This window comes from Ooceraea biroi, chromosome 3, assembly GCF_003672135.1.
Source record: "Ooceraea biroi isolate clonal line C1 chromosome 3, Obir_v5.4, whole genome shotgun sequence".
Lineage (NCBI taxonomy): Eukaryota > Metazoa > Arthropoda > Insecta > Hymenoptera > Formicidae > Ooceraea > Ooceraea biroi.
Genome location: NC_039508.1, coordinates 18,232,045 through 18,256,889, shown reverse-complemented (window position 1 = coordinate 18,256,889; position 24,845 = coordinate 18,232,045). Strand labels below are relative to the sequence as shown.

Here is a 24,845-nt window from a genome sequence, read left to right as displayed (position 1 = left end):
AAGTTGCGAACTCGAAGAGAATGTTCCTCGAAAATAAAATATTTAGTTGCCCTGAAAAGGGCAGATTACTATAATATTTGGTTGCCCTGAAAAGGGCAGATTAATTATTTTAGAACACTTCTTTTTACAGCAAGTGTTCGAAGTGTCCGCCGTCCATTGTGATGCACGCTCTCATGCGTCTCAATAAATTTTCTTGCGTTTTCTCTAGGACTTCGTCCTCGATTGAGAAAATGGCATGGTGAAGTTTGTCATTTAATTCTTCGATGGTCTCGGGAAGCTGCCTGTAAATGACTTCCTTGCAGTAGCCCCACAAGAAAAAGTCCAGTGGATTGAGATCTGGAGATCTTGCAGGCCACCGTATCGGGCCATACCGGCCCATCCAACGTCCGGGAAATTGCTGATTTAAAAAATTTGTGACGATTCTGGCGTTATGTGGACCAGCACCGTCCTGTTGAAATACAATTTTATTTCTATTTATTAATGGTACTTCTTCCAGAAAGTCCGGCAGATTTTCCATCAGAAATTCCATGTACGATGCGCCATTTAATGTTTCTGGAAGAATAACTGGGCCCAATATTTTTGTACCCATAATTCCAGCCCAGACGTTCAGTTTCCAACGAACTTGGAAATTTCTGAGTCGTGTCGGTCGAGGATTCTCGGCGTCCCACACATGCATATTGTGTGAGTTCAATATTCCTTCTCGCGTAAACAGCGATTCATCGCTGAATATTACGCAAGACGGAAGTTCTGGATCTTCGTTCACTCTTCTGAGGAAATCCTCGCAAAATCTCTTTCTCCGAGGATAGTCTTCTTGTCGTAAGTGTTGCACGCGAGTGTAATGATAGGCGTGTAATTTTTCTTCTTTCAATATCCTTTGGACTGTGGAATAAGACAATTCGTGCTCTCGAGCAATGTCCCGAATGCTAGTTTCAGGTTCTTGCTCAATAGCACGAACGACTGTTTCCACGTTTCGTAAGGTGCTCGCATCACGATGTCTACCAGTGTCTTTTTTCTTCGGTAAAACGCTTCCGGTTTCGTATAATCTTTGAGCTGCTGCAAGTATAACGTTAGGCCTGGGATGTCTTGCTCTGTTCGGATATAATTCCGCGTATCTTCTCGCAGCAACGTGATATTGTCCCTGACACTCACCGAGTGCCATCAGCATATCGTAATATTCTTCATTTGTGTACGCTGCCATTTCGCTCTGTTTCTTCGCTTTTAATAATCGAGGGATTATTGATTGCAATATCGATCGCTTCATCCTATTTATGCGATCTTCGCGGGGGGTCGGTACCCCCTCCGCGACCCCGCGGACGAATCGCGGACACCCGCGGACAAAAAAATATTGGACCCAGTTATTCTTCCAGAAACATTAAATGGCGCATCGTACATGGAATTTCTGATGGAAAATCTGCCGGACTTTCTGGAAGAAGTACCATTAATAAATAGAAATAAAATTGTATTTCAACAGGACGGTGCTGGTCCACATAACGCCAGAATCGTCACAAATTTTTTAAATCAGCAATTTCCCGGACGTTGGATGGGCCGGTATGGCCCGATACGGTGGCCTGCAAGATCTCCAGATCTCAATCCACTGGACTTTTTCTTGTGGGGCTACTGCAAGGAAGTCATTTACAGGCAGCTTCCCGAGACCATCGAAGAATTAAATGACAAACTTCACCATGCCATTTTCTCAATCGAGGACGAAGTCCTAGAGAAAACGCAAGAAAATTTATTGAGACGCATGAGAGCGTGCATCACAATGGACGGCGGACACTTCGAACACTTGCTGTAAAAAGAAGTGTTCTAAAATAATTAATCTGCCCTTTTCAGGGCAACCAAATATTATAGTAATCTGCCCTTTTCAGGGCAACTAAATATTTTATTTTCGAGGAACATTCTCTTCGAGTTCGCAACTTATTTTTAAAAAATCGACACGTTACAGGCAGACATTATCTACTATTCATTTGGCAGTACGAATGTTTCGAAGCATTCCCCTGCCGGTTATCATAGTATCTAATTTATCGATCGGATTTACAGTATCGATAAGTCAGCCTTGACGAATTCATGCAGTTTACTATAAAAACATAACCTGATTGTTGTTATCGAGTTATCTCCGCGTCGGGTTACGTGCGTTGTGTACGCGTTTTTCTTCGAATAATTTTCAATCGCCGAATAATTAACCGGTAGTGATTAACAGTGATGAACCGATAGAGGCATTCGTAAATGCCTCATTCCATCGATCAGGTGTGTGAATAAATCCGTGAAAGTGTTAATACGCGATACAATTTATAAAAGACGTGTCCAGAAAATTTCTGATCGATTACTGTGATTGTGCGTAATGTGTATTTCTTTCTTTGAATAATTTTCAGTCGCCGAATGATTTATCGGTAGCGACTAGCAATAATAAATCGATAAATTCGTTTATCACTCAAGTGCGTCAGTAAATCCGAGTGCGTATCGATACGTGATGACAATTTATGACAGAAAAAACTTCTGGCTTATTACTCGGTGTGGATTTGTGGATGGAAATGTGAGGTGCGATCTGAGCCACGGTGAAATTATTCATCCGTCAAGCTACAATTCGTCAAGTATGAGAACATCGAATCTGTACAGGTGAGTGAGTGAATGAGAAGAGAGAGAGAGAGAGAGAGAGAGAGAGAGAGAGAGAGAGAGAGAGAGAGAGAGAGTGTGTGTGTGTGTGTGTGTGTGTGTGTGTGTGTGTGTGTGATGTATCCATGCATGTATTTAGTAGGTATCGTGTGTGCAGCGATCAGCTGAGCGCCCCGCGTAAGCGTCGCGGTAAGTCGCGTCGCGCGCCGCCCCTGTCTGCCTCTTATACTCGGCCCGTTACTCGTTAACTATTTCCTTTAATAATTCAAAAAGTAAACTTCGGACAAAATTTTCGTAGAGGAAAATTCGTCTCAGAATTACTTCCAGAATACGTCTTTGCAAGGACGCGTGGTTGTTCTGAATCACCCTGTATACGAGTTATATTATACGGAAAATAATTAAACAATAATACCTGAAAAATAAAAATTGAGGTTTTATATATAACACAACACATATTAATATATATAATATATTATTACTTTATTAATACAAAAATGTAATCTTTACATCTCAAGAGCTACGTCTCTTTCGTTTCTTTAAATAATATTCAATAGCTTGCTTAAATATATTGTTATGAGCTATATATCGAGTGTCACGACCAGATAAAATTCTATTGATGGTTTTACAAAATATATGTAAGAAAAATTTAACAATAACTCGTATAACAGCATGTTTTAACTTTTCTTTATGTTCGATGCATTTAACAAAATTTAAGTTTAGTTTTTCGTATAAATGTTCACTTAATAAAACAGAAACATTTCTGCGAAAACATAATGAAGAAATATTTTCATTTAAAATGGAATCAGCTTCAATAAATGCATGCTTTAAAAAGCACATGGATGGATACGTTAGAGAAGGATTTTCTTTAACGTATTCTGCATTACTTATTTGTATATATTCTTTATGTGATATGTCAGTACTTAAAATACTTTCTTTACACGCTACACAATTTTTAAATGTTTTTATTGACAAAACTTTTTTAGCAACCCAGCCAGCAATGTATAGTCTATTGCTTTCCTGTAATGGATTTGCTATATGCGTTTTTTCTATTTTATTAATTGCAAATGATCTTGTTAAGGAATCTTCATCTACAATTTGTTCTGTACTATTTGTTACACGAGTAGCATTTGTTACAAATTGTTTTAAAGTAAATAATAAATCTCCATCATTTATATTTTCGCAGTTAGAACCTATAGATCGTTTTGCAGTAAAATTATTAATTACTAATGTTTTATATGATCTGCAAAACTGACTGCACGAAGGATTAATATTTCTGCGTCCATGGCTACGAATTAAACCAAACAAATTTTCTAAAGGGTCTTGATTGATATTTCTTGTTTTTAAAAATTTTTATTCCTGCATTATCAACGATGTTCCATATTTTTTGAAAACCACGTAACGTAAATATCCAATTTTTTAATAATGGTATACATTTTACTGCTTGCTTAGTATTTGGATCGACATATCACATATTAGATAATCTTTTAATAGCATGTGGCCAAAACTTATGATGCTTACTATTATTTGTTACTGCAACACGTAGAGGAGTGTCTGGATGCAAGGTATATGCATTAACAGAATCAAAAATTTTGTTGAAGAGATCCAATGCTATTGCTGTATCATATGCTGCCTTATGTGGTATTTGTAATGGACCAATCCGTGATTCAATGAATCCTCCTAAAAAATGAATCAATTAAATTCAATTAGATGGTATATAATTTATGGTTATTTATTTATTTATTATTGTTATTATTTATTATATGCAAATTAATAAATTTAATACAAATGATAAGGTTTATTAAAGTACCTTTGATGTTGCTGTTGTATTCTAGATATGCAGATAATTTTGCACTCAAAACTTGAGCTGCACATTTTACCTTCATCTTTTTAATTTTTTATTTAATAATATGTTGGTCTGTCAATTTGGGTACTTGGCGATTTAATGTATTTGTATACATATCCATTTTATATGCCAATTCAATAACATCCCACGACGCAAACTGTCGTTCGTTTATTTTCAATATAGTGGTATCAAGTTTCAAATTTTTATATAATAAATTGTTACGGATTCCTTTTAAAAGATGTGGTGGATCATAAATAGGTACAATATTTTGCTCAAAAAGTTGAATATTTTCTAAAATATAAAATTAAACATTATTTTAAAAATATTTTAAAATTATTTATTATATACATTTATAATTAGTATATACATTTTATTACGATATTCTTGGCCTCTTTTTATGCATTCGCTTTTGGAATCCTGGGGGTCGATCATGTATATTTTTCCCCTAGTGTGAAAAGTGAAATATTTCACAAAAATGAAAAACTTAATGTGAATCAATTTTCTCGTGAAAATTAGTCTGTAAGAATCGCTGCTGCATGGTCTTTCTGGTTGATGAAATGGATTTTGAGTATCCCTTAACATTTTCCGAATTATGCGCATATTTTCATCCCGATTATCTTGTTCTATAACCCACCATGCAGCAGCCATTGCAACCAATAAATTTTTAACTGGAAGAAGAATACACGTGAAACTTCCCACTTTGTAAAAACTTCAACTTTTCAGTAGGTAACGCTAGAGGAAAAGATATATTTGTATTGCATTCTAAGAGTAATGATGACTTTTTCGCGATTTACCTGAATTATTTGCTAAACAGACGTCGTTGATCCTTTCGACGATGATTTCAAGCCAGAATGCAGTATGATGCAATGTTAGACACATATAACCATACGAAACAAAACTCACGAAATGAAGTATTTAGTATATAAATGAGCACGCGCTATTTTTCACGTTTTAGTCATCAAGCAACTTGGCTAAAATGCTTTACGCATGCAGTAGCCATGACAGACTAATTTTCACGAGAAAATTGATTTACGTTAAGATTTTCATTTTTGTGAAAAATTTCACTTTTCACACTAGGGGAAAAATATATATGATCGACCCCCTGAAGAAGATTTTTAACACATGTCATGTTCGGTCCTCCTTGGCCACATACAGTTGCAATGATTATCAAGCCAGCTTTAGTTAATTCTTTTATCATTTCTTTTATACATCTCAACAATTGTGCTGATTTAGTCTGACTTTTACAAAAACTATAATACAATGGAATTTTCCATCTTTTCAAAATTCCTCGTGCCATAAATACCAATACATGATCTGCTATTAAAGATGTATGTCTATGTTCCCAATCTTCGAAACCAATTATTTTATCGTTTAGTTGATCGTATTGCAGATTGGCTTCTAATGACATCTCATCCCACATTAACACACACAATTTATCTTTTTCGTCTTTTATTTGTTCAATATGCTGCTGTAAATGCTCAAAAATAAATTTGTTGATTCCTGGTTGTAATGAGATTCTTTGTAACAAACATTTGAGAGTTTTAGCACTTGTCAATACAAATAATTTTGATAGCAACTTATAACAAGAACCAGATTGTTTGTATAGTGATAATGCTAAAATTTTTTCATCGATCGTAAATCTCCTTCCCTATATGTAAAAAATGTATATTGTAAATAACATAAAAATTTTATTTTATTCATGCTATCATTGTATTATACTATATATGTATACAATGATGTTGCATAAACATATTATATATTGTTTGAGTTTATATTGTATTACAACGAAACAATAGTTTCATGATATATAATATCGCATTTTTCATAAAGAGATATATAAATACATTTGTTACATTAAAAAACCGATTAAAAAAATAATTATATATGTTATCTATAAATTATTTTTTAATAATTTTATTTTATAAAATGAAATTATTGTTTGTATATACAAATTATATTATTGTAATTTCAAAGATATATTTTTTTAATATATCGAACTTCGTTCTGGGCACGATGATTCTAATGAAGATTTCAATTCATTAACAAGTTTTTTAAAATTTACCTTTGGAGAATACTTAATGTTCCGTAGCTGCATATTGAAAAATAATCTTTGCGTTGGAGTTAAATTATTAAATTTTTTACAAAATTGTGTTTCTGCAAACTTTTTTGCATCTTTTCTTCTTCTTGTATGGCTCTACAGGCTCCACTGGTCCCTGGCCTGACAAATCATCCTCTTCCATTCGTCACGATCCTCACTCCATCGCATACCCAACTCCCGCATGTCTTGCCTCACCTCATCTCTCCATCTGGCTCTGAGTCGCCCCCTCGGTCTCGTTCCAATATATTTATAATCCATAGTGCGTTTTGTCATTCTACTGTCGTCCATCCTCCTGACATGTCCAAACCATCCCAACCGTAACAGCCTGATATGTACCGACAAGTGAGGCTCCTGCAGTAGCTCCATCAACTCTCGGTTCCTCCGTATCCTCCACTCGTCGCCCTCCCTCACCGGTCCAAAAATTCTTCTCAGCACCTTCCTCTCAAAGCAGTCCACCCTACTGCGGGTTTCCTGCGTAAGCGTCCACGTCTCGCTACTATATGTGGCCACCGGTCGAATGAGGGTCTTGTACAGGCGGATTTTAGTGGTCCGAGACACTAATTGGCTCCTTATAAGCTTACTTAGCGCAAAATATGCACGATTCGCTGCTGCCATTCTACACCCAACCTCCGTCTTTTCGTCCGCTGTCCTTGTAATCATCGCTTCGAGGTATTTGAAATTATCTACTACCTCGAAAGTATGTCCAGCTACTATGTGTTTCCGGCTTTGTATTGGTTTTCGTATCACCATCATGACTTTCGTTTTTTCTTCATTAACCTTCAGTCCCTGTTTCGCTGCTTCTTCTTCCAGCTTGCTGAAGGCCTCATCCATATCTCGCCTAGTTCTGCCTATGATGTCCAAATCATCTGCGAAACCCAGTATCATCTTCGATTTGGTAAAAATTGTTCCTCTATTCACATCCAGCCCGGCATCTCTGACTGCTTTCTGCAGGACAATATTAAACAGTAGCGGAGCAATTGGATCCCCCTGACGGAGGCCATTCTTTACGATGATGACTTCTGATATCCTATTACCAAGCTTGACTCGACTGATTGTCCCGCGCATTGTCATTCTCGTTAATCTAATGAGCTTTTCCGGGATCCGTATTTCTCTCATTGCCCTATAGACCGCTGTTCTATGTACCTTATCGTAGGCTTTCTGGAAGTCCACAAATGCATGCCACGTAGCGTCGCCAAACTCCCATGTCTTCTCCAAGATCTGCCGAACTGTAAAGATCTGGTCTATCGTAGAGCGATTGGTCCTAAAGCCGCACTGATATTCTCCGATACTTGTCTCCGCAAAAGGAGTTATCCTATTGCATAATAAACTTGAGAATATCTTGTACGCCGTATTCAGCAGGCTGATCCCTCTATAATTTTTGCATTTCGTCTTGTCTCCTTTTTTATGCAGCGGTACAATTAGGCTCTCGCTCCAATCTCTCGGCATCTTCTCCTCTTCCATATTCGCCTTATTAGTGCGTGTAGACTCTCAACTAGCCGGTCTCCTCCTGCCTTATATAGCTCCGACTGTATGCCATCCGCGCCTGCCGTTTTGTTGTTTTTCAATGCTGTTATCACGGCCCTTACTTCTTCAACGGATGACGAGTCCACCTCTTGCTCGTCATGGTTATCCATGTCCTCCCGGTTCTCGCAGTCCTCATCCTCAGATCTCCCCTCCGCCTCATCATTCAGGAGCCTCTCGAAGTACTGTCTCCATCTATTCATGACCTCTAACTCATGCGCAATTAATTTGCCGTTTTCATGCCTTATGCCTATTGCCTTTGGATCAAAGGTCTTAGTAATTTGGTCTACTTTCCGGTAAAATTTCCTGGACTCGTTCCTCACTCTGTTCTCTTCCAGTTCCTTTACATTTGTCTCGATCGCCTCCTTTTTCTTTCTTCTCATCACATATTTCGCTACTACTCTTGCCTCCATGTACGCTGTCACGTTATTCCTGGTCTGTCTCTGTATACATTTCAGTCTCTTATCATTTTTGATCGCAATGGCCTGCCTACACTCCTCGTCGAACCATCCTTCTCTCTTCCGTTGCTCTTCTCTCCCCACTGTTTCCTCCACCGCTTCCGTCAGGCATTCCTTCATATTTTCCCATTTTTCCTCGATGTTTTGCTGCACACTTGCTGTCTCTGTCTTCTCCGCCACTCTCATGCTGAACCGACTCCTCACCCTCTCCTCTTTCAGCGCCGCTACCCTCCATCCTCTCACTACACTTTGCCCCCTTCTTTCACTTTTTATGTTTATTTTCTGTTTCATCTTTGCTACTACTGGAATGTGGTCCGAATCTATGTTTGGTCCCCTATAGCTTCGTACATCCAGCACGCTACTTCGGTGTCTGACATCAATCATCACATGGTCAATCCGGTTGATAGTTTCTCCGTTAGGGGACTTCCACGTTCCCTTGTGTATGTCTTTGTGAGGGTATTGTGTGCTCGCTATCACCAACTGTTTGGATGAGGCATAGTCGATCAGCCTTTCTCCGTTGTCGTTGGAGTTTGTGTGCAAACTATGCATCCCTATCATTGGCTTATTGTGCTCTTCTTTTCCTATTTGGGCGTTAAAATCGCCCAACACTATCCTCGCGTCGTATGCCGGGCACTGGTCGTAGACTCGTTCGAGTTTCTCATAGAACTCCTCCTTCACCTGTGTATCCTTGTCCTCCGTCGGTGCGTGTGCGTTCACAATTGTAACGTTGTAGAAACATCCTCTTATTCTTAAGGCACACAACCTTTCGTCTATTGGTGTAAAGTCCACTACCGCTCTCTGATGTGCCTTCCGGATCAGAAACGCAGTGCCCAGCTCGTGCCTGCGCTCACTGCCACTATAATATAATGTGTATTCCTTCCCTTCAATCATGCCTCTCCCTGGCCACCTGACCTCCTGGAATGCGATCACATCCCATCCTTACTTCTGACATTCCTCCTTCAGTTCTTGGAAGGCACCCGCTCTATAAAGACTGCGTATGTTCCATGTTACAATTTTCAGCGTGTCCTTATTCCTGCCGTGTCGTTTCCGTAAAGACCGTCCTTTTCCGAGGCTGAGTTTGTCTTTCGTAACAGGAATGTTTTTTACGGAGATGGGTTGTTAGCCCATCGCCCAACCCCTTTTAGTCGCCTTTTACGACAAGCAGGGGGTACTGTGGGCAAATTCTATCTCCTACCTACAGGGGATTTGCATCTTTTAGGCGCCTTTATAATGTATTATTTTTCCTTTCATCCGGTTTCTTTCTTTTGCTAGCATTACAGCTTTCTTATATATTTTTTGTGCTTTTGGTGTTAATTGGGATTGCCTTGTAATAGAAGCAAGTATAGTTCTTGATGTTTTTGGTGTACTGGGACAATTAACTGTTTCATTTATTGATTCATTTTCAATATTTGGTAACACATTTGTTTCAGCACTTATTGAGTTATTTGTAGCAATTTCATTTCTATTACTACTTATCTCATTGTCAGATCTATTTGTCTCCAATTGTGACTGTAGTTCACAATCAGTAATATTTGCATCATGTATTTCAGCTGTTACTCTTTCTAGAAGATTACTTATATTTACACTAGGTACTGCGTCATATTTCAATCTTCGACGATTTTGAGAATAGATGTAATTTTCAGGCAAGAAATGTAAGTGACATATTCGATATTTTCTTAATTCCTCTGCTGATACATTTGAAATAATATCATTATTTATAGCTTCTTTCCATTTACATGATAATGTGACATTTTTGGGGAAAAAATGACCAGGGACTCTTGAATTAGATTTACAGCCTAGTACAATGCAAGACCATTCAACTTTCACCATATTAGATATTTAATATATTTGTGTAATTATTGATATTCGCTTCGTTCTGTTATTGTGCAGTTTACTAAAAATAGTAAATTTCTTTGAGGATGCGATTGCAACTAGTCAATAACAATCATGTACACTTCAATTTGATCTTAATTTTTCGCGGCTGTTCAAATTGAAGTGTGCGCGATGCGCGGGACCCCTTCGACCCACCGTCACTGAATGCGGGAAAATTCTACACAAGGATAGGATAACTACAACCCTTCGTAGCGCCGAAACTACGCCACCCTCGACATTTTGCAAGAGGAACATTCGTCTCAGAATCATCTCAGGAATCTACCATTAACCGGTGGTACGGTAGATCTGGGACACCCTGTATATATATATATATATAATATTAATATAGTTTTCAAAACTTATTTAGTCTCCAACATTTTTCTTTCCTCTCAGTGTTTAATATACATAAATCTATATTTAATATACATAAACATGAAAAAAATCAATTTTTATTGTACAATAATAATATAACCTCGAATTGAAATTGCCGCGACAAGATGGCGGTATCTGGCTTCAATCTCTCATTGGCTGTTACAAAAAGATACGTATGAACACACCTGGTATTTTTTCACCATGATTCCGGCTAACTACCGAGTAATAAACATTTAATTACAATTACCTGAAGGACTCACAAACCTTTTTAATCACACTTCATTACTCTACAAACAAAATACAAACAATTCCATACAAAAATATCGTTTGAAGTTATTCCGGCTAATCTGTTCCGGCTAAATACATTAAGCAAAAATAATTAATTAATTACAATTAACTGAGGGACTCACAAATCTTTTTAATTACACTTCATTACTCTTCAAACGAAATACAAACGATTGCATATAGCAGTTCCTTAAAATTACGTTCAATTCCGGTCAAGTGTATACGAATGGAATTTTATCATGCTGCAAAATTTATGTATTTATTTATTTATGTTTTTTGTACATATTGCATTATATTTGTTAGTAATGTTAGCCCACGCTTCATCTTTTTTCACAATTGTTGAACGGTCACTTTCCTTATTTTCAATAACATCACGTTGCAAAAATATGAAATTTAATAAAGATTCTTTTTCTGCATCACTAAAGTTCTTTTTCCGTTGCATTTTTCTTTATTCTATAAACATTAAAACATTATTTATATTAGGTATTTATGCGGTTTAGAAAATCGTAATTACAATTGTTACGTCCAGGATACTCCACGTTTCCTCGCTTCCATAGGGAAAACATAAAATAAAGGGAAGAAACAGATAAGAATTAATCTCCATTAGCGGGAAAACGACCGGACGAGCGTAGGGGGGAACAGGTGGTCTTATTGTAATAGATATCATGAAACGATACGTAAACCATAAGATTCACAAAATTATTTCACACACCCCCACCTGCGCTCGGCTGAAACGTTCGATAAGAGAAAAAGAGGGAAAAATCACCCGGAATCAATAGTTAATCACTAAACAAAGACCGCTTCTGATTCGGAAAGACGGAGCGGGACTTGGGAATTGTCATGCGCTGACGGCAATAAAAGTAATCCACCGATAAGGAACCCTGCCATACAGGGGCAGCTGTGAAATAGATTAAGGAAACGTAAACATGGATTGTAATATGGATGGTCAAGTGAAGGGTCTTCACAAGTCAAGTGCCGGACTCTAATCCTTGGAAACGATAACGTAAATCCATCAGATATCATAGTAATACAGAAGCAATGGACGCTTCATTAGAAACAATTTTATTGCCTTTTTCCGTTGTTCTTCTTTTCTGGGAGAAGAGTGACCTCCACTTACACTTTTTAGCCCTATATAAAGGGAACAATTTGGCCAGAGAGTCCTCTTCTATCTTCGGACACTCTGCAGTTGCATAACGTAACGTTCTGCTCCCGTGATCGGGACACCAAGTATTAAGATAGAGTCAGTGTCAGATTCCACCCGAAGACTTTCTGGTTCGACTGGCCCCTTTCATCCTACTGAAGAAACACTCCATTCGAAGGCTCGGAACGAAATAAAAGTAAGCCTCTTTAATTATTTCATTTAATTACCCTCTAATCGTTTCGCGATTCCAGTAGAGCAATTGTCTATTCCGATTTATTTCCATTTAAGTGACCGATAATATTCGCGGACCAACCGATTCCTCAGCAGATTCGGGTTATTCCTCATCGACAGATTTGCTATCGCGCGACTAAACCGCACCCCTCCCCGCGCCAGAAACAACCGAGCAACTTGATACATTTAGCGATAGAACCGAGCAGCGATTATCACCACTTACAATTAGCATACCATCTCCTACCTCAACGACTGCTAATCCACCTTCCTCCCCTAGTATTTCCCCTTTTTCCCTACCTGAGTTATCCCCGCGGTGGTACTCACCCATCCCTTCTGAACAGCTTGGATAATTCCTGAATTCGGTCCTCCCTACCCCCGTTCCTGAAATCAACCAAGGAACATTCCTTGACTTTCCACCCCCCGTTCATGAAAACCCTGAGATTGGAGAGATGTCAATCCCCTCAATTTCAGCACTCCAAGAATTTTCCCAGATAGCCTTCAACTTGGTTACTGATTATTTCCTGGATCTTTTCCCCACCTTCACTCATCCCCTTACTCCACACACCGTTATTTGCGGCCCTGGCTTAATCGACATACCGGCTCTCAGGGAAGCGCTCGTTCACGCTGGCCCTGATACCTTTATCCCCTTTATCACCCACAACCGCGTCCACCCTGTCCTGATCCCCGCGTCTTACATTAGTGAATTTTTATATAATTTTAATTTTGAAATGTAGGCGTAAATAATGTAATGATAGTAATTTGTATCAACGTTTTTTGGATTAACTATTATACGTTTGAGTTAGAATTACTTTAGAATTATAAATATGTACCGATATTCCTCCTAATGAATCGGATTACACAGTTTTAATTTTCAACTTGTACAAATATTTTAGTTAAAATGTGTATTGATATATATTGTGTTTCCCGCAGCGGCGTTTTAATCGAATTATAGTTTTTATAATTATGTTCAAATCCGTAATCCAGTTTCAAAATTCTAACCATTTGTACTTGCATTTTTGATGACCATTGACAGAATATAATATTGTTAGTTTATCAAAATTTCATTCTAGTTTATTACCCTTGTTTCACCCTCGTCCTTGACAGATCGTACGGGTCCTATCCTTGTGTAATAGGGATTCATTTCCCTTACCAAAAAAGGACCATCGAGTTGACCATCTCGAATAATAGGGTAAAATCGACTTCGGTCGTTGACCCGAAAATCGAGGGACCGTTTCAAATAATAGGGTAAAATCGACTTTGGTCGTTGACCCGAAAATTGAAACAAAATCGGTAGGCTCGAACACATGAGGTACTGCGGTTGTGTGCCTACGTACCTTGAGAGACGTCTGGTTGCGCTCTTTCTCGAGCTCACGGAGCTCTGGACGTAACACAATCTACCCAGTGAAAACGTTTTCGGCAGGATGGTGTAAAGGCACCGGCAACATGAGAGGGCGATGATAGCACGGAAAAACGCAAAATGTCCCATACGTTGCCGGTGATCATAACGTTATTTCCTCTTCTGATTGGTTGGCTGCCCCCGCGTTATTCAAATGTATGCGTTCCACTCTTACTACACTATAACGCAGGGCTACCATCATGGCGAATCTAACATGGCGCCATGGCGGCTGACCAATCAGAAGGGAAGTAACGTCATGATCACCGGCAACGTATGGGACATTTTGTGTTTTTCCGTGCTATCATCGCCCTCTCATGTTGCTGGTGCCTTTACACCATCTTGCCGAAAACGTTTTCACTGGGTAACATCTAATATTATTTTTGCAGATAATATTCTTAACACTTTCTTATCGATAAATATACTTTCGCTGACTTGTACAACACACTTCAGACACATTCAAGACAGATTTTAGGCGTATAAAAGAAAGTTGAAAAAATATTATCACTCACAATACTAATACTCATATATGGCCAGTCGCTCTGAAACAGAGGCGAAACTATTACGGTGCGGACGATATCCTTTTCTCTGTCTGGCAGAGAACTTTGTTCGCAATGCGCATGCGCGAAAAGTTGTAAGAGACAGTGACCTAGGCCGGTATTCATAGTCGAATCTTATATTTAAGACCGTCTTAAGTGTACTCCATAGCCAATGAAATGATTCATACAGCATCTTCAGATAAACTTAAGACGGTCTTAAATATAAGATTCGACTATGAATACCAGCCCTAGTTTCCACCGAAGTCTTCAATCCGCTCCTGCTTCGGTGCGGATCGAATTTATGTACTGTTTCCACTGGAAGCGAAGTAGAACAGAATAGAAGTAGTCACGTTTCCATCGCCTTACATTTGGTTCTATACCGCACCAGGGGGTCTATTATGTATCTCTTCACAGAGTGAAAATGTGAAAAATGAGCAAATTTACTAGAATATTTATAATTTAATTGGTCAACACCTAGTGAATTTGCTCACTTTTCACATTTTCACTCCATGAAGAGATACATAATAGACCCCCTAGTTTGCATAAATACCCATTGGAGTTGGCGCAATTTGTTCATATCATTAGTTTTGTAGAGTCCTTTTTTGAAAGAATTTCAGGCGCGTATACTTGACGCTTTTTTTGTACCTTTTTTTAAAAAGGTAATTTTGTTGTAATTTCACACATTTTGTAGTGTGAAGTATGTTATTCTTTTTTATAATATATGAGGAGATGAAAGCCATAGTCCTGTCAGTCAAGGTTTTTAAAAGTATTAACTTACATGTTTATAAAATATAAAATTATATTAAGTATATTTATGCACAGAAGTCAATATATGAAAGAAAAAAGAGTTTACCCCGTCGTTTTTTATTTCGTTTAATAAATAAATATGAAAAATATACATTCTGTAAAAAAAGTATCCGGAATTAGTTAATAAAACACAAATTACTTGTTTATTCATCAATATTGATTTTGTCACCTTCAAAATAGGCCCCATTGGATGCAATACACATGTGCCAACGCGTAAGTCCTTAAAACACTTTTCAAACGCTGAAGCTGGTATTGCTTTGAGCTCCTCGTCGTCATCGTCGTCGTCGTCGTCGACGTGGTCCTGTCACTCACGCCCTCTCGGTCTCTCATTCACTGGCTCTCTCGCTCTCTCATTCACTCGCTCTCTCGCCCTCTCGCTCTCTCACTCACTCGTTCTCTCGTAAATATATCTTTTCTCACTCCAACTTCTTGCACTACATCGCGTCGTACATTTGTCGTACAAGCAACGGCATAAATGCCTTCCTTCGGTTATGAGTAACGGTCGGTAACGGCAGATGGCACGACTGTGATGTGGACGGAGGCGGCGCGGCGCACACAGGCGAATTCTTACAAATTCAAAACCTAAAATATAAAGTTAAGGTGTTTTCGAAATCTAGTTTAATAAATAATGTATTGACTATCAAAGAATCATTTGCAGTTATGAACAAAAATTAACCATTGTTTTTAAAAAATGCCATTTTTAATCTGACGAGTTCATATTTTTGCAAAAATTAAAAACTAAATTATTGTTTGTATTTTAATAACATTAAGAACTTATCGATTAAAATGATAAGAACGTGCTAATAACATAAGCATCGCCAGCGTAAACATAGTATGTATACATACTAATATATTTTTATGTATATATACTATATATTGTTAAAGCTAAATAATAAATAATAATAATATAAAATTTATTAAGAATATTTTTCAATATATCTATTTAATATATATAAGATATATATATATATATATATATATATTTAATATATGATATATGGAAAGTTATTCAAGAAATATGTTTGAGACTGTTTCGACGTTATTAAATCTTTGGTGGCCCTGAAAAGGACCGATTTTTGGCCCTGAAAAATAATATATATTACTGCAGATAATGCGAGTTAGTCGCATACAGTGATGACAGCCTCATTGTTTGCGAGTAAAGGTCGTTCTACAGTAGACGCAAGCAAGCAATCGCATGAACGTAAGCTGCACTATTTCCGATCGTAAACTGCTCGCAAGCAGCAGTCGCAAAGTTTGGTCCAATTTGACATTTGCGTCTCTGCGATTTGCAATAACCTGAGCGTCGAGCTTTGTTATCATGGCAACTATATGATATATTCCCAGCAAACACAAAGTAACAGGAAATATACATGTTAGTTATAATTTCCCACTCAACAATGTAATTGTTACATAACACGTATGTTATGTTGTATTTATATTAATGAGTGGGAAATTATAACTAAAATGTATATTACCTGTTACTTTGTGTTTGCTGGGATAAGACTCGTGCGACTTGCGATTAATGTGCATGTAGTCAATCGCTTGCGACTAATGTAGAACAACCTTTACGAAGCCTCGAAAATAAGAAATAAGCAGGGAGAGTTCCGTCTTCTCTCAACGAAGACGTTTTGTTTATAACATCACTGGACTCGCGCATCGTTTATATACCCAACGGGGTGTGTCGATGCGAACCAATGAAATGCATATAACAAATTCTTCAATTCCTATTGGCGATTAATTAGCGAGTCCAATGTTACGATTTCACGGAAAAACAATGCACAATCTGAAAATGAGCCGCAGCGCTTCCCGCAAATCGTATAAATACAACTCGCGGGAGACGATGCGTTTTATCTTGTGACTTATTGCAGGTGCGCGTTAAGTCATGTTTAAAAATTTGTGCCCCGAGGTGAGAGGTCGCATAGTGGGACAGTGGCAAGCTGGAAGATCAGTAGCAGATATTGCTGCTGATATTCCATGCTCCACAAAGACAGTACGCACGTGGATACAGCGGTATGCTGAAGGCGGTGATCATGCATTGCATGATTATCGCAAGCATAATCGCCGACCACGACGGACGACACGGGACGAAGACGAAAATCTCGTCGCTTCAATGCAACAACGGCCTTTTGGCACAGTTGCAGAAGCCATCCAGACTGCGGACGTCGACATATCGGACAGGACTGCAAGACGACGACTAAACGAAGCCGGACTTCACTGCTATCGTCCAGCTCACAAAATTCCGTTGACTCCTGAACATCGGGAGCAACGTGTCGCGTTTGCTTTGGACAGTTTGGACAAACCGTGAGAAATGGGAGGCCACGATCTGGACCGATGAAAAGGTCTTTGTATCGTGTACCGACTGTCAACCTCACGTATGGCGATTACGTGATCAACGGTTGAATCCTAATCATGTTGTGCCTATCCACAGAAGTGGAAGGATTTCCTGTGCAATGTGGGGCTGGATTTCTGGCACTACAGTCGGAGAGCTGGTGGACATTCTCACACGCATGAACTCTGCGCAGTACATTCGCATACTGGAAGAAGTATTTCTTCCGTCAGTACGTGAAATCTACCCCGCAGAGGACATGCCAGTTATTCGATTAGTGCAGGATAATTCTAGTGTCCATTCATCACGGGAAACACAAGCATGGTTTCGGAATCATCCGGAGATTCATTTGATCCAATGGCCTGCTCGTTCGCCAGATCTAAATTTGATCGAAAATGTTTGGGCACAAATGGTTCAACGATGGGAACCAAGAAGGGAGAGGACGACAGCAGCGTTAGCCGCCCATGCGAGAGAAGTCTGGGAAGAATTTTAGTTTCAAGTGAAACTTTCAACCCGACTTCCTCACAAATTTGATTGATTCGATTCCTAATCAACTCAATCAAGTTATCGATCGTGACGGATACTGGACTGATTACTGACTGACGGACTATTCACTATCGACCTCTTTACCGGAAAAAATCGGTTCTTTTCAGGGCCACCAAAGATTTAATAACGTCGAAACAGTCTCAAACATATTTCTTGAATAACTTTCCATATATCATATATTAAATATATATATATATATATCTTATATATATTAAATAGATATATTGAAAAATATTCTTAATAAATTTTATATTATTATTATTTATTATTTAGCTTTAACAATATATAGTATATATACATAAAAATATATTAGTATGTATACATACTATGTTTACGCTGGCGATGCTTATGTTACTAGCACGTTCTTATCATTTTAATCGATAAGTTCTTAATGTTATTAAAATACAAACAATAATTTAGTTTTTAATTTTTGCAAAAATATGAACTCGTCAGATTAAAAATGGCATTTTTTAAAAACAATGGTTAATTTTTGTTCATAACTGCAAATGATTCTTTGATAGTCAATACATTATTTATTAAACTAGATTTCGAAAACACCTTAATTTTATATTTTAGGTTTTGAATTTGTAAGAATTCGCCTGTGTGCGCCGCGCCGCCTCCGTCCACATCACAGTCGTGCCATCTGCCGTTACCGACCGTTACTCAAAACCGAAGGAAGGCATTTATGCCGTTGCTTGTACACCGACCGGCGGAGTTGCTGTCCGTATATCCGTGTGATTACACATGACGGTCGGGTCGATAAGTTAGAGTTTTCTAATGTAGAGCCTCTACATATGATCGTTATGTGTGAGTCACACGGATATACCAACAGCATTTCCGCCGGTCGGTATAAACGGAGCTGCTGCCATCTCGATGAGAAGAACGAACTGTATAAACGACGATGACGATGACGTCGACGTTTCTTAATCGAAAATTTGCCAATTTCAGACTTTGCATCGCCATATCTCCGCTTATAGGGCACGTAGAAAATGAAAACACTTTTATTACATAATTCGACCCCAAGCTATCCATTGAGCCTACTCTGAACTTGATCCATTCAGCAATTATTGAGATCTAATAATCTGAGTGTCTGCGAAAGCGTCGCTTCGCGTAAAAGAGTCACGGTGTGGTCTCGCTGCGCGTATACTTGGCGCGAGACACTACCGTGTCTCTTGATGATTATCAAATTAATAATGAAAATTATGTAAACAATGTTGCATTTGATTTTGATCATCCATATACTGTAGCTCTATTACATACTATCGATTTAACTGCCCATACAGCACAAGAACGTTCTATGATCATTCATAGAATAATATCGGAGAATGTTTAGAATATTCTCATATAATGCTTCAGAGTTTCTGTGAACCTTCCATGGAACATTTGAAGTAGACAAAAACTCACATTCTCTGAATGTTCTATAAATATTCTGTAGCATATTCTATGAACAGTTTGCGTATGTTTATGGACTGTTTCTATATATATTCTATAGGATATTCTATGTAGGATATTCTAGGAATATTGTGGGAAATATTATAAGAATATTCATTGAAATATCATTAGAATATTCTGAGTACTTACCAAATAACATACCAATAACATTTAGAACATTCGTGGAACTGTTTATGAATATTCTTTTCGAATATTCTCAGAATATATGGAAATCATGTTGTTAGAATATTCTCCGAATATTTTGTGCTGTATGGGTATGATCTATTAAGTCAACAAATATATTTTCTCTATGTAAATTTAGTAGCACAGTTTGAATAATATTATTCATAGTATACTTAGAATTAAGTGTGGTATCGTGTTTCTCCCTCATAATAAATCTAATAACTTTTTCTGTTTCGAGGCACATTTTTACGGTATCTGCAGATGGATATATTAAACTACCGCGATCCTTAATCTGTATAAGTTGTCCTGATTTTGTATCATCGATCAAGGCATTTGTACATACTTCACAAATAATTCGTTTTCTTAAATGTCGAACAATAAATCCAGCAATATGCCAACGATGCTTAGAAGTGAAAATAAGGACTCTTTAGAACCGAGCTCTTCGGACCGCCATGGGTTATAGGAAAAGCACTTAATGTGATATACGCGGAGGCATGCGAGCCACTTTTCAAGGACAGAGCTACTTACCTGGGGATGTGTTATATAGGTAGGACATTAAGTGACCCGGAGCATGCTCTTATTCCTATCTTGGAGCGACTGCAGGAATTCCGGAATAATCCGGTGAATGTCTTGAGGCGTCAGGCTCCACTGATTAGTATTGGTTTTAACGTCTGGACCCGTTACGCTCACCTGGTGCACCCTTCGAGTGTGCCCTTGCATTGCCACTTCCCTCGGCATCTGGAGACGCTCGTTCCAAGCGTCTCATTCGAGGAGGGTGAAATTCTCAGGCGGGACACGTGCCCATCTGGGCTATTTGGGAAGTTGTTTCCTCGGTCCGTAAATCAGACTCGTATGTTCACGGATGGCTCCAAGTCGGATGGATTACCTTTCGCGGGGTATGCGGTCTTTGACGAGTCTGCTGACCGGTGTTTTCGGTACCGGACCTCGCACTGCACCACAATTTTCACTTGCGAAGCCATGGCTATCCTTAAGGCTCTCCGACTGTTTCGAGGGTCTTCGGGGAGAGAGCTTCTTCTCTTTTCTGATTCCAGAAGCGTCTTGGAATCGCTCAGCCAGTGTGGGAACAGGAGGAAGAATAGAAATCACCTTATTTGGGAAATTCTGGACGAGATAAGTAACATTAAGCGGGAGGGGGGACAGGTTCAGTTGTACTGGATTCCGGCACACATGGGCATCTCCCCGAACGAGAGAGTGGACCGGGAGGCCAAAGAAGCAGTTTTCTCGGGAGTGGACAGTGAGTTTCTCCTCCCGAGTGATGACTTTAGAACTCTATGGAGGAAGGATATGTATAGTGGCCTACATGCGTGGGCGTGTGAGGTTGGTAACCAGAAGGGGATCTACTATTTAAAAAATTTTTTTATGAACAGACGGAAACCTTGATTCCACGGGCTTCATCTTAACAGAAGAAGTATTGTATCTATTAATAGACTTAGGGCCAATCATACGTCCCTGGCGGAGAGCTTGTGGCGCCACGACATTGTTAATTCGCCAATTTGTGAATATGCAAGGGCTCAACAGACGGCTAACCATGTGTTTTGGCAGTGTTCTTTGTTTGACCAAGAGCGTGCAGCCTTGTCTGCCGTAATTTGCAGCCAATACCGATGCGGTTCCTTGTGCGTGGAACAAGCCCTCTGCGACTCTAAGGGCCGGTTTTTCAATCATGGTTTAAACTTAAATCTAAGTTTAAACCATGATTGAAAAACCGGCCCTAACCGTGTTATAGTAGACGCGATAGCAGAGTTTATTTCGACAATAACTCTGAATATTTGAGCGCGCAAAGTGCAGTAATATACGTTTGTAAGGAAGAGCGGAAACGAGTATGTTGAGTATGTTGTTCTGTATCTATAGTCGTTGGTTAGCACTAGTATATATGTTCATTTATATTTTGTTATTGCGTTAGGTAATTTTACAGTTATATTCATTTTCTGTTTATTCGAATATTTATACGTACGTTCTGTTTGTTTGTTTTCTCTTTTGAGGGTCTTTTTGTGCCCATATATTCTTGCAAGTAGATATTAGTAACTCAGTTTCATTGATATAATTGCTGTAAAGAACAAAGGCCCTATTTTACGGGTTTCGCTTGGCATCGCGCGAATGCGTATATGCAGTTTGTAAATCCGACGAATCGAGAATGCCAAGAATTGTGCCTTGCGGTATTAGTGCGTCGACTCTGCCGGATCGGGTCAATCGTGAAGGGCGCGCGTTCTCGTCTCATCGGCGAGGTAGAAACCGTGGAGCGCTGCAATAGTCCCAACTCATCATCGTTGCAAAAAGCTTCCGTTATAGAATATAGAGCGTAAATAGAGGAGAAGGCAGGGGGGCATATCGCGGAGTGGCTTATTCGTCAGGTAACGGAGAACGCTTTTTTGAGGCAATTCGTGGTATGCCGTCCTGTCTTTCCCGCGACTGGGTATGCGATACGATGACCGGTTATCGGGATGTTCATGCATGTCGAAAGATCGAACGTTGAGCGAAGGTGGCTTGAAGTGGGATTCGTGGTCGCGCGGCATGCGCCGCACATGCGTGGTAATCTAGGCCGGTATTCATAGTCGAATCTTATATTTAAGACCGTCTTAAGTGTATCTTCAGATACTCCATAGCCAATGAAATGATCCATACAGCATCTTCAGATAAACTTAAGACGGTCTTAAATATAAGATTCGACTATGAATACCGGCCCTAGTGTCCTTTTTCATGGAGGCGGTGGGTTGGAATCCTGCGTACCGTGCGGTGGGCTTTGTTGGTACGACTGGCGAGGCCTACCGCGGAGCGCGTGAGGTCTCAGCTATGTCGTAGTTTTAGCGCGAGACCAGCTGTAGTTTTCGGTCGATACTGTAAGTCCATATATTGTAACTGCTGGCACAGTTTAACTATAACCAGTTACGACAGTAACGTCGGAACCTTTGATCTTTGTGTTACCCAGTCACATGACCATTCGCCATGTTTTCGATAGTAGGAAACCGCCAAATTCAAAGTATTGAAACGAGTTACGGAAGACATAGTTCAAAAGTTTATCACTATATAGATTTTTAATTGACAAAGTTGATAATACATAATAAAATAGGTACCTAGGTATAGTAATATATAAAAGAAGTCACGGAAAACGTTTAGAAAAAGTAACTAATAAATGAGGTTAACAAATATAATATAAATCAACACATTTTGAGTTGTAAAAACATTTCTATTTCAAACTTTCAATATATGATTAGTTAACAGTTGTGACGGATAAAGTACTAAACATATATTTCCAATGTTAACAATTAAATATACAATTGTAAGAAATGAACAATATAATTGATAGATGAACAATTATTGTTAAATCGAAAAATGAATAATGTACTTTACAAAACTAAAGTAGAGATAGAAGTATTGTAATATCTACAAATGACGAGAACGTTGGCCTTGATGAAATTGTCCACTTGATCTGAGTCTGCTTGATTGTTTTCCTGCCATGATATTGTTACGTCCGGGCTGGCCACCCGGTGTAACGGAGTCGATCGCCTCAGCTGACAGTCAGCTGCGTGAGAAGACGCCGATCTTCGATATTTCCTTTTGATGGTACTCGATGATAAAGCAATTGTTATTGTTATTCTGCAAAGGAGGGGAAGGAAATATAATCTTAACATCAGATCAATGTATAAAAACAACATTAATTTTATATTTTAATATATATTTAATACTACAAATTGGCACTTGCATTGTTAACCGCTACTTATAATGTATAGGTCACAAAATTGAATTATTTTATCTAGAAAATGATGTATTGCAATGAAATAATTAAATTATATATCTAAAATAACCGATGTAACACATCTATTGTTATACTTATGTGTTTTTGAAACTTACTACAATTCTTGTTTCTGTCTAATTCCATGTTTTCATATAATGATTTGTTTCTTTCTGATTCCTGGAATTCCTCTCTCAATACTGTATCCTCTGTGATAAAAATCTTTATTAGTGTCAGTTAATTGAGTACAAAGTAAAACAGAATGTGTATATACATGTGTATATATATATATATATATATATATATATATATATTTATTGTATATTACCTTGTGGAATAATGCAAGTGTCACTATTTGCCATAATATTTGGAGTGATTGCATTGGGTATAGCTCGAGGTAAGAGTCTACTTCTTATATCATTGAGATACATGTTTTCATTGAAATGAACACTACAAATGCGATAATTTTTGTAAAGTTCTTCAGCGGTTCTATTAATCGTTCGATTGCAAGCTTTGATCCATAATTTTGACCTTTTGTAAAAAAAGCAATAAAAGCAATTGTAATATCATTATATATACTATTACATCTATTCACATCTTTATTTACAGAAATATTTTACTTACATTTCTGGATTTTTGGAGAACGAAAAACTTTATTCCTGGATTTCGTCCAGATATGTTCTTACACATGACACAGGAAAATCCACTTTACCCATTATTATTTTAAAATAGGTGATACACTAAACACAAAAAAACACTAACAATGATCTTCACTAAAAATATTTCAGCATCACTTATGTAATGATTAACGTAATGAGAAATTAATAATATCACAATATAACCTACAAACATGCAGTATACTTCTTGACACCGCCATATTTTGGATAGTACAGGGTGGGGAAAAATTATTGGTCACGCTTTCGCCAGTCGATTCTACTCGTCGAGATCGCCAACATTGCATCATAAACATGGTGCCGCAAAATTAACTTTCAAGGTCATTTTCAATGTCAAATTTTTTTATTGGCTTAGTCGATTCTACTCGTCGAGCTGAACAAAAGCCTCAAAGGGACCATATGCCGGAAATCAATATTTCATAGAGAAATCTTCGTTTGAAGTTTTTTTGCGTGAAATTTCAAAAAAATCGATTTTTATGAAGTCAGAAAATAAATCTGATGCTTATAAAGTTCTTAAAATCATGTTCTGAATATCCTGGTCATTATTAGCGAAAATCACCCCCCAAAAATGACCCTGAAAAATTCGTTTTCAAGGTCAAAAATCTGCTTAATCTACTTTTAGCGCTACCCAGGAACAACGACGTGGACATGGTAGATTTCTGTTCCCTTCGGGGTGACTTGATTACAGTGAGTTCCCCTCGCCTCTCACCTCGGGGTGACTTGATTACAGTGAGTTCCCCTCGCCTCTCACCTCGGAGTAACTT

The 24,845-nt window shown here is 38.3% G+C and overlaps 1 protein-coding gene and 1 pseudogene across 1 annotated transcript; both read right to left on the bottom strand.

Moving 5' to 3' along the window:
• Positions 1-4,078: 4,078 nt before the first annotated feature.
• On the bottom strand, positions 4,079-5,876 carry LOC113561610 (annotated as a pseudogene).
• Positions 5,877-9,748: 3,872 nt separating this feature from the next.
• On the bottom strand, positions 9,749-10,540 carry LOC113561609. The gene has a single exon (XM_026968130.1). The coding sequence runs from the start codon at positions 10,361-10,363 to the stop codon at positions 9,749-9,751; it is 615 nt and encodes a 204-aa protein (XP_026823931.1). The 5' UTR covers positions 10,364-10,540.
• Positions 10,541-24,845: the final 14,305 nt, after the last annotated feature.

What these genes read in the sequence shown, in the direction of transcription:
- LOC113561609 (XM_026968130.1), bottom strand. Translation starts at nt 10,363, where the DNA reads ATGGTGAAAGTTGAATGGTCTTGCATTGTACTAGGCTGTAAATCTAAT.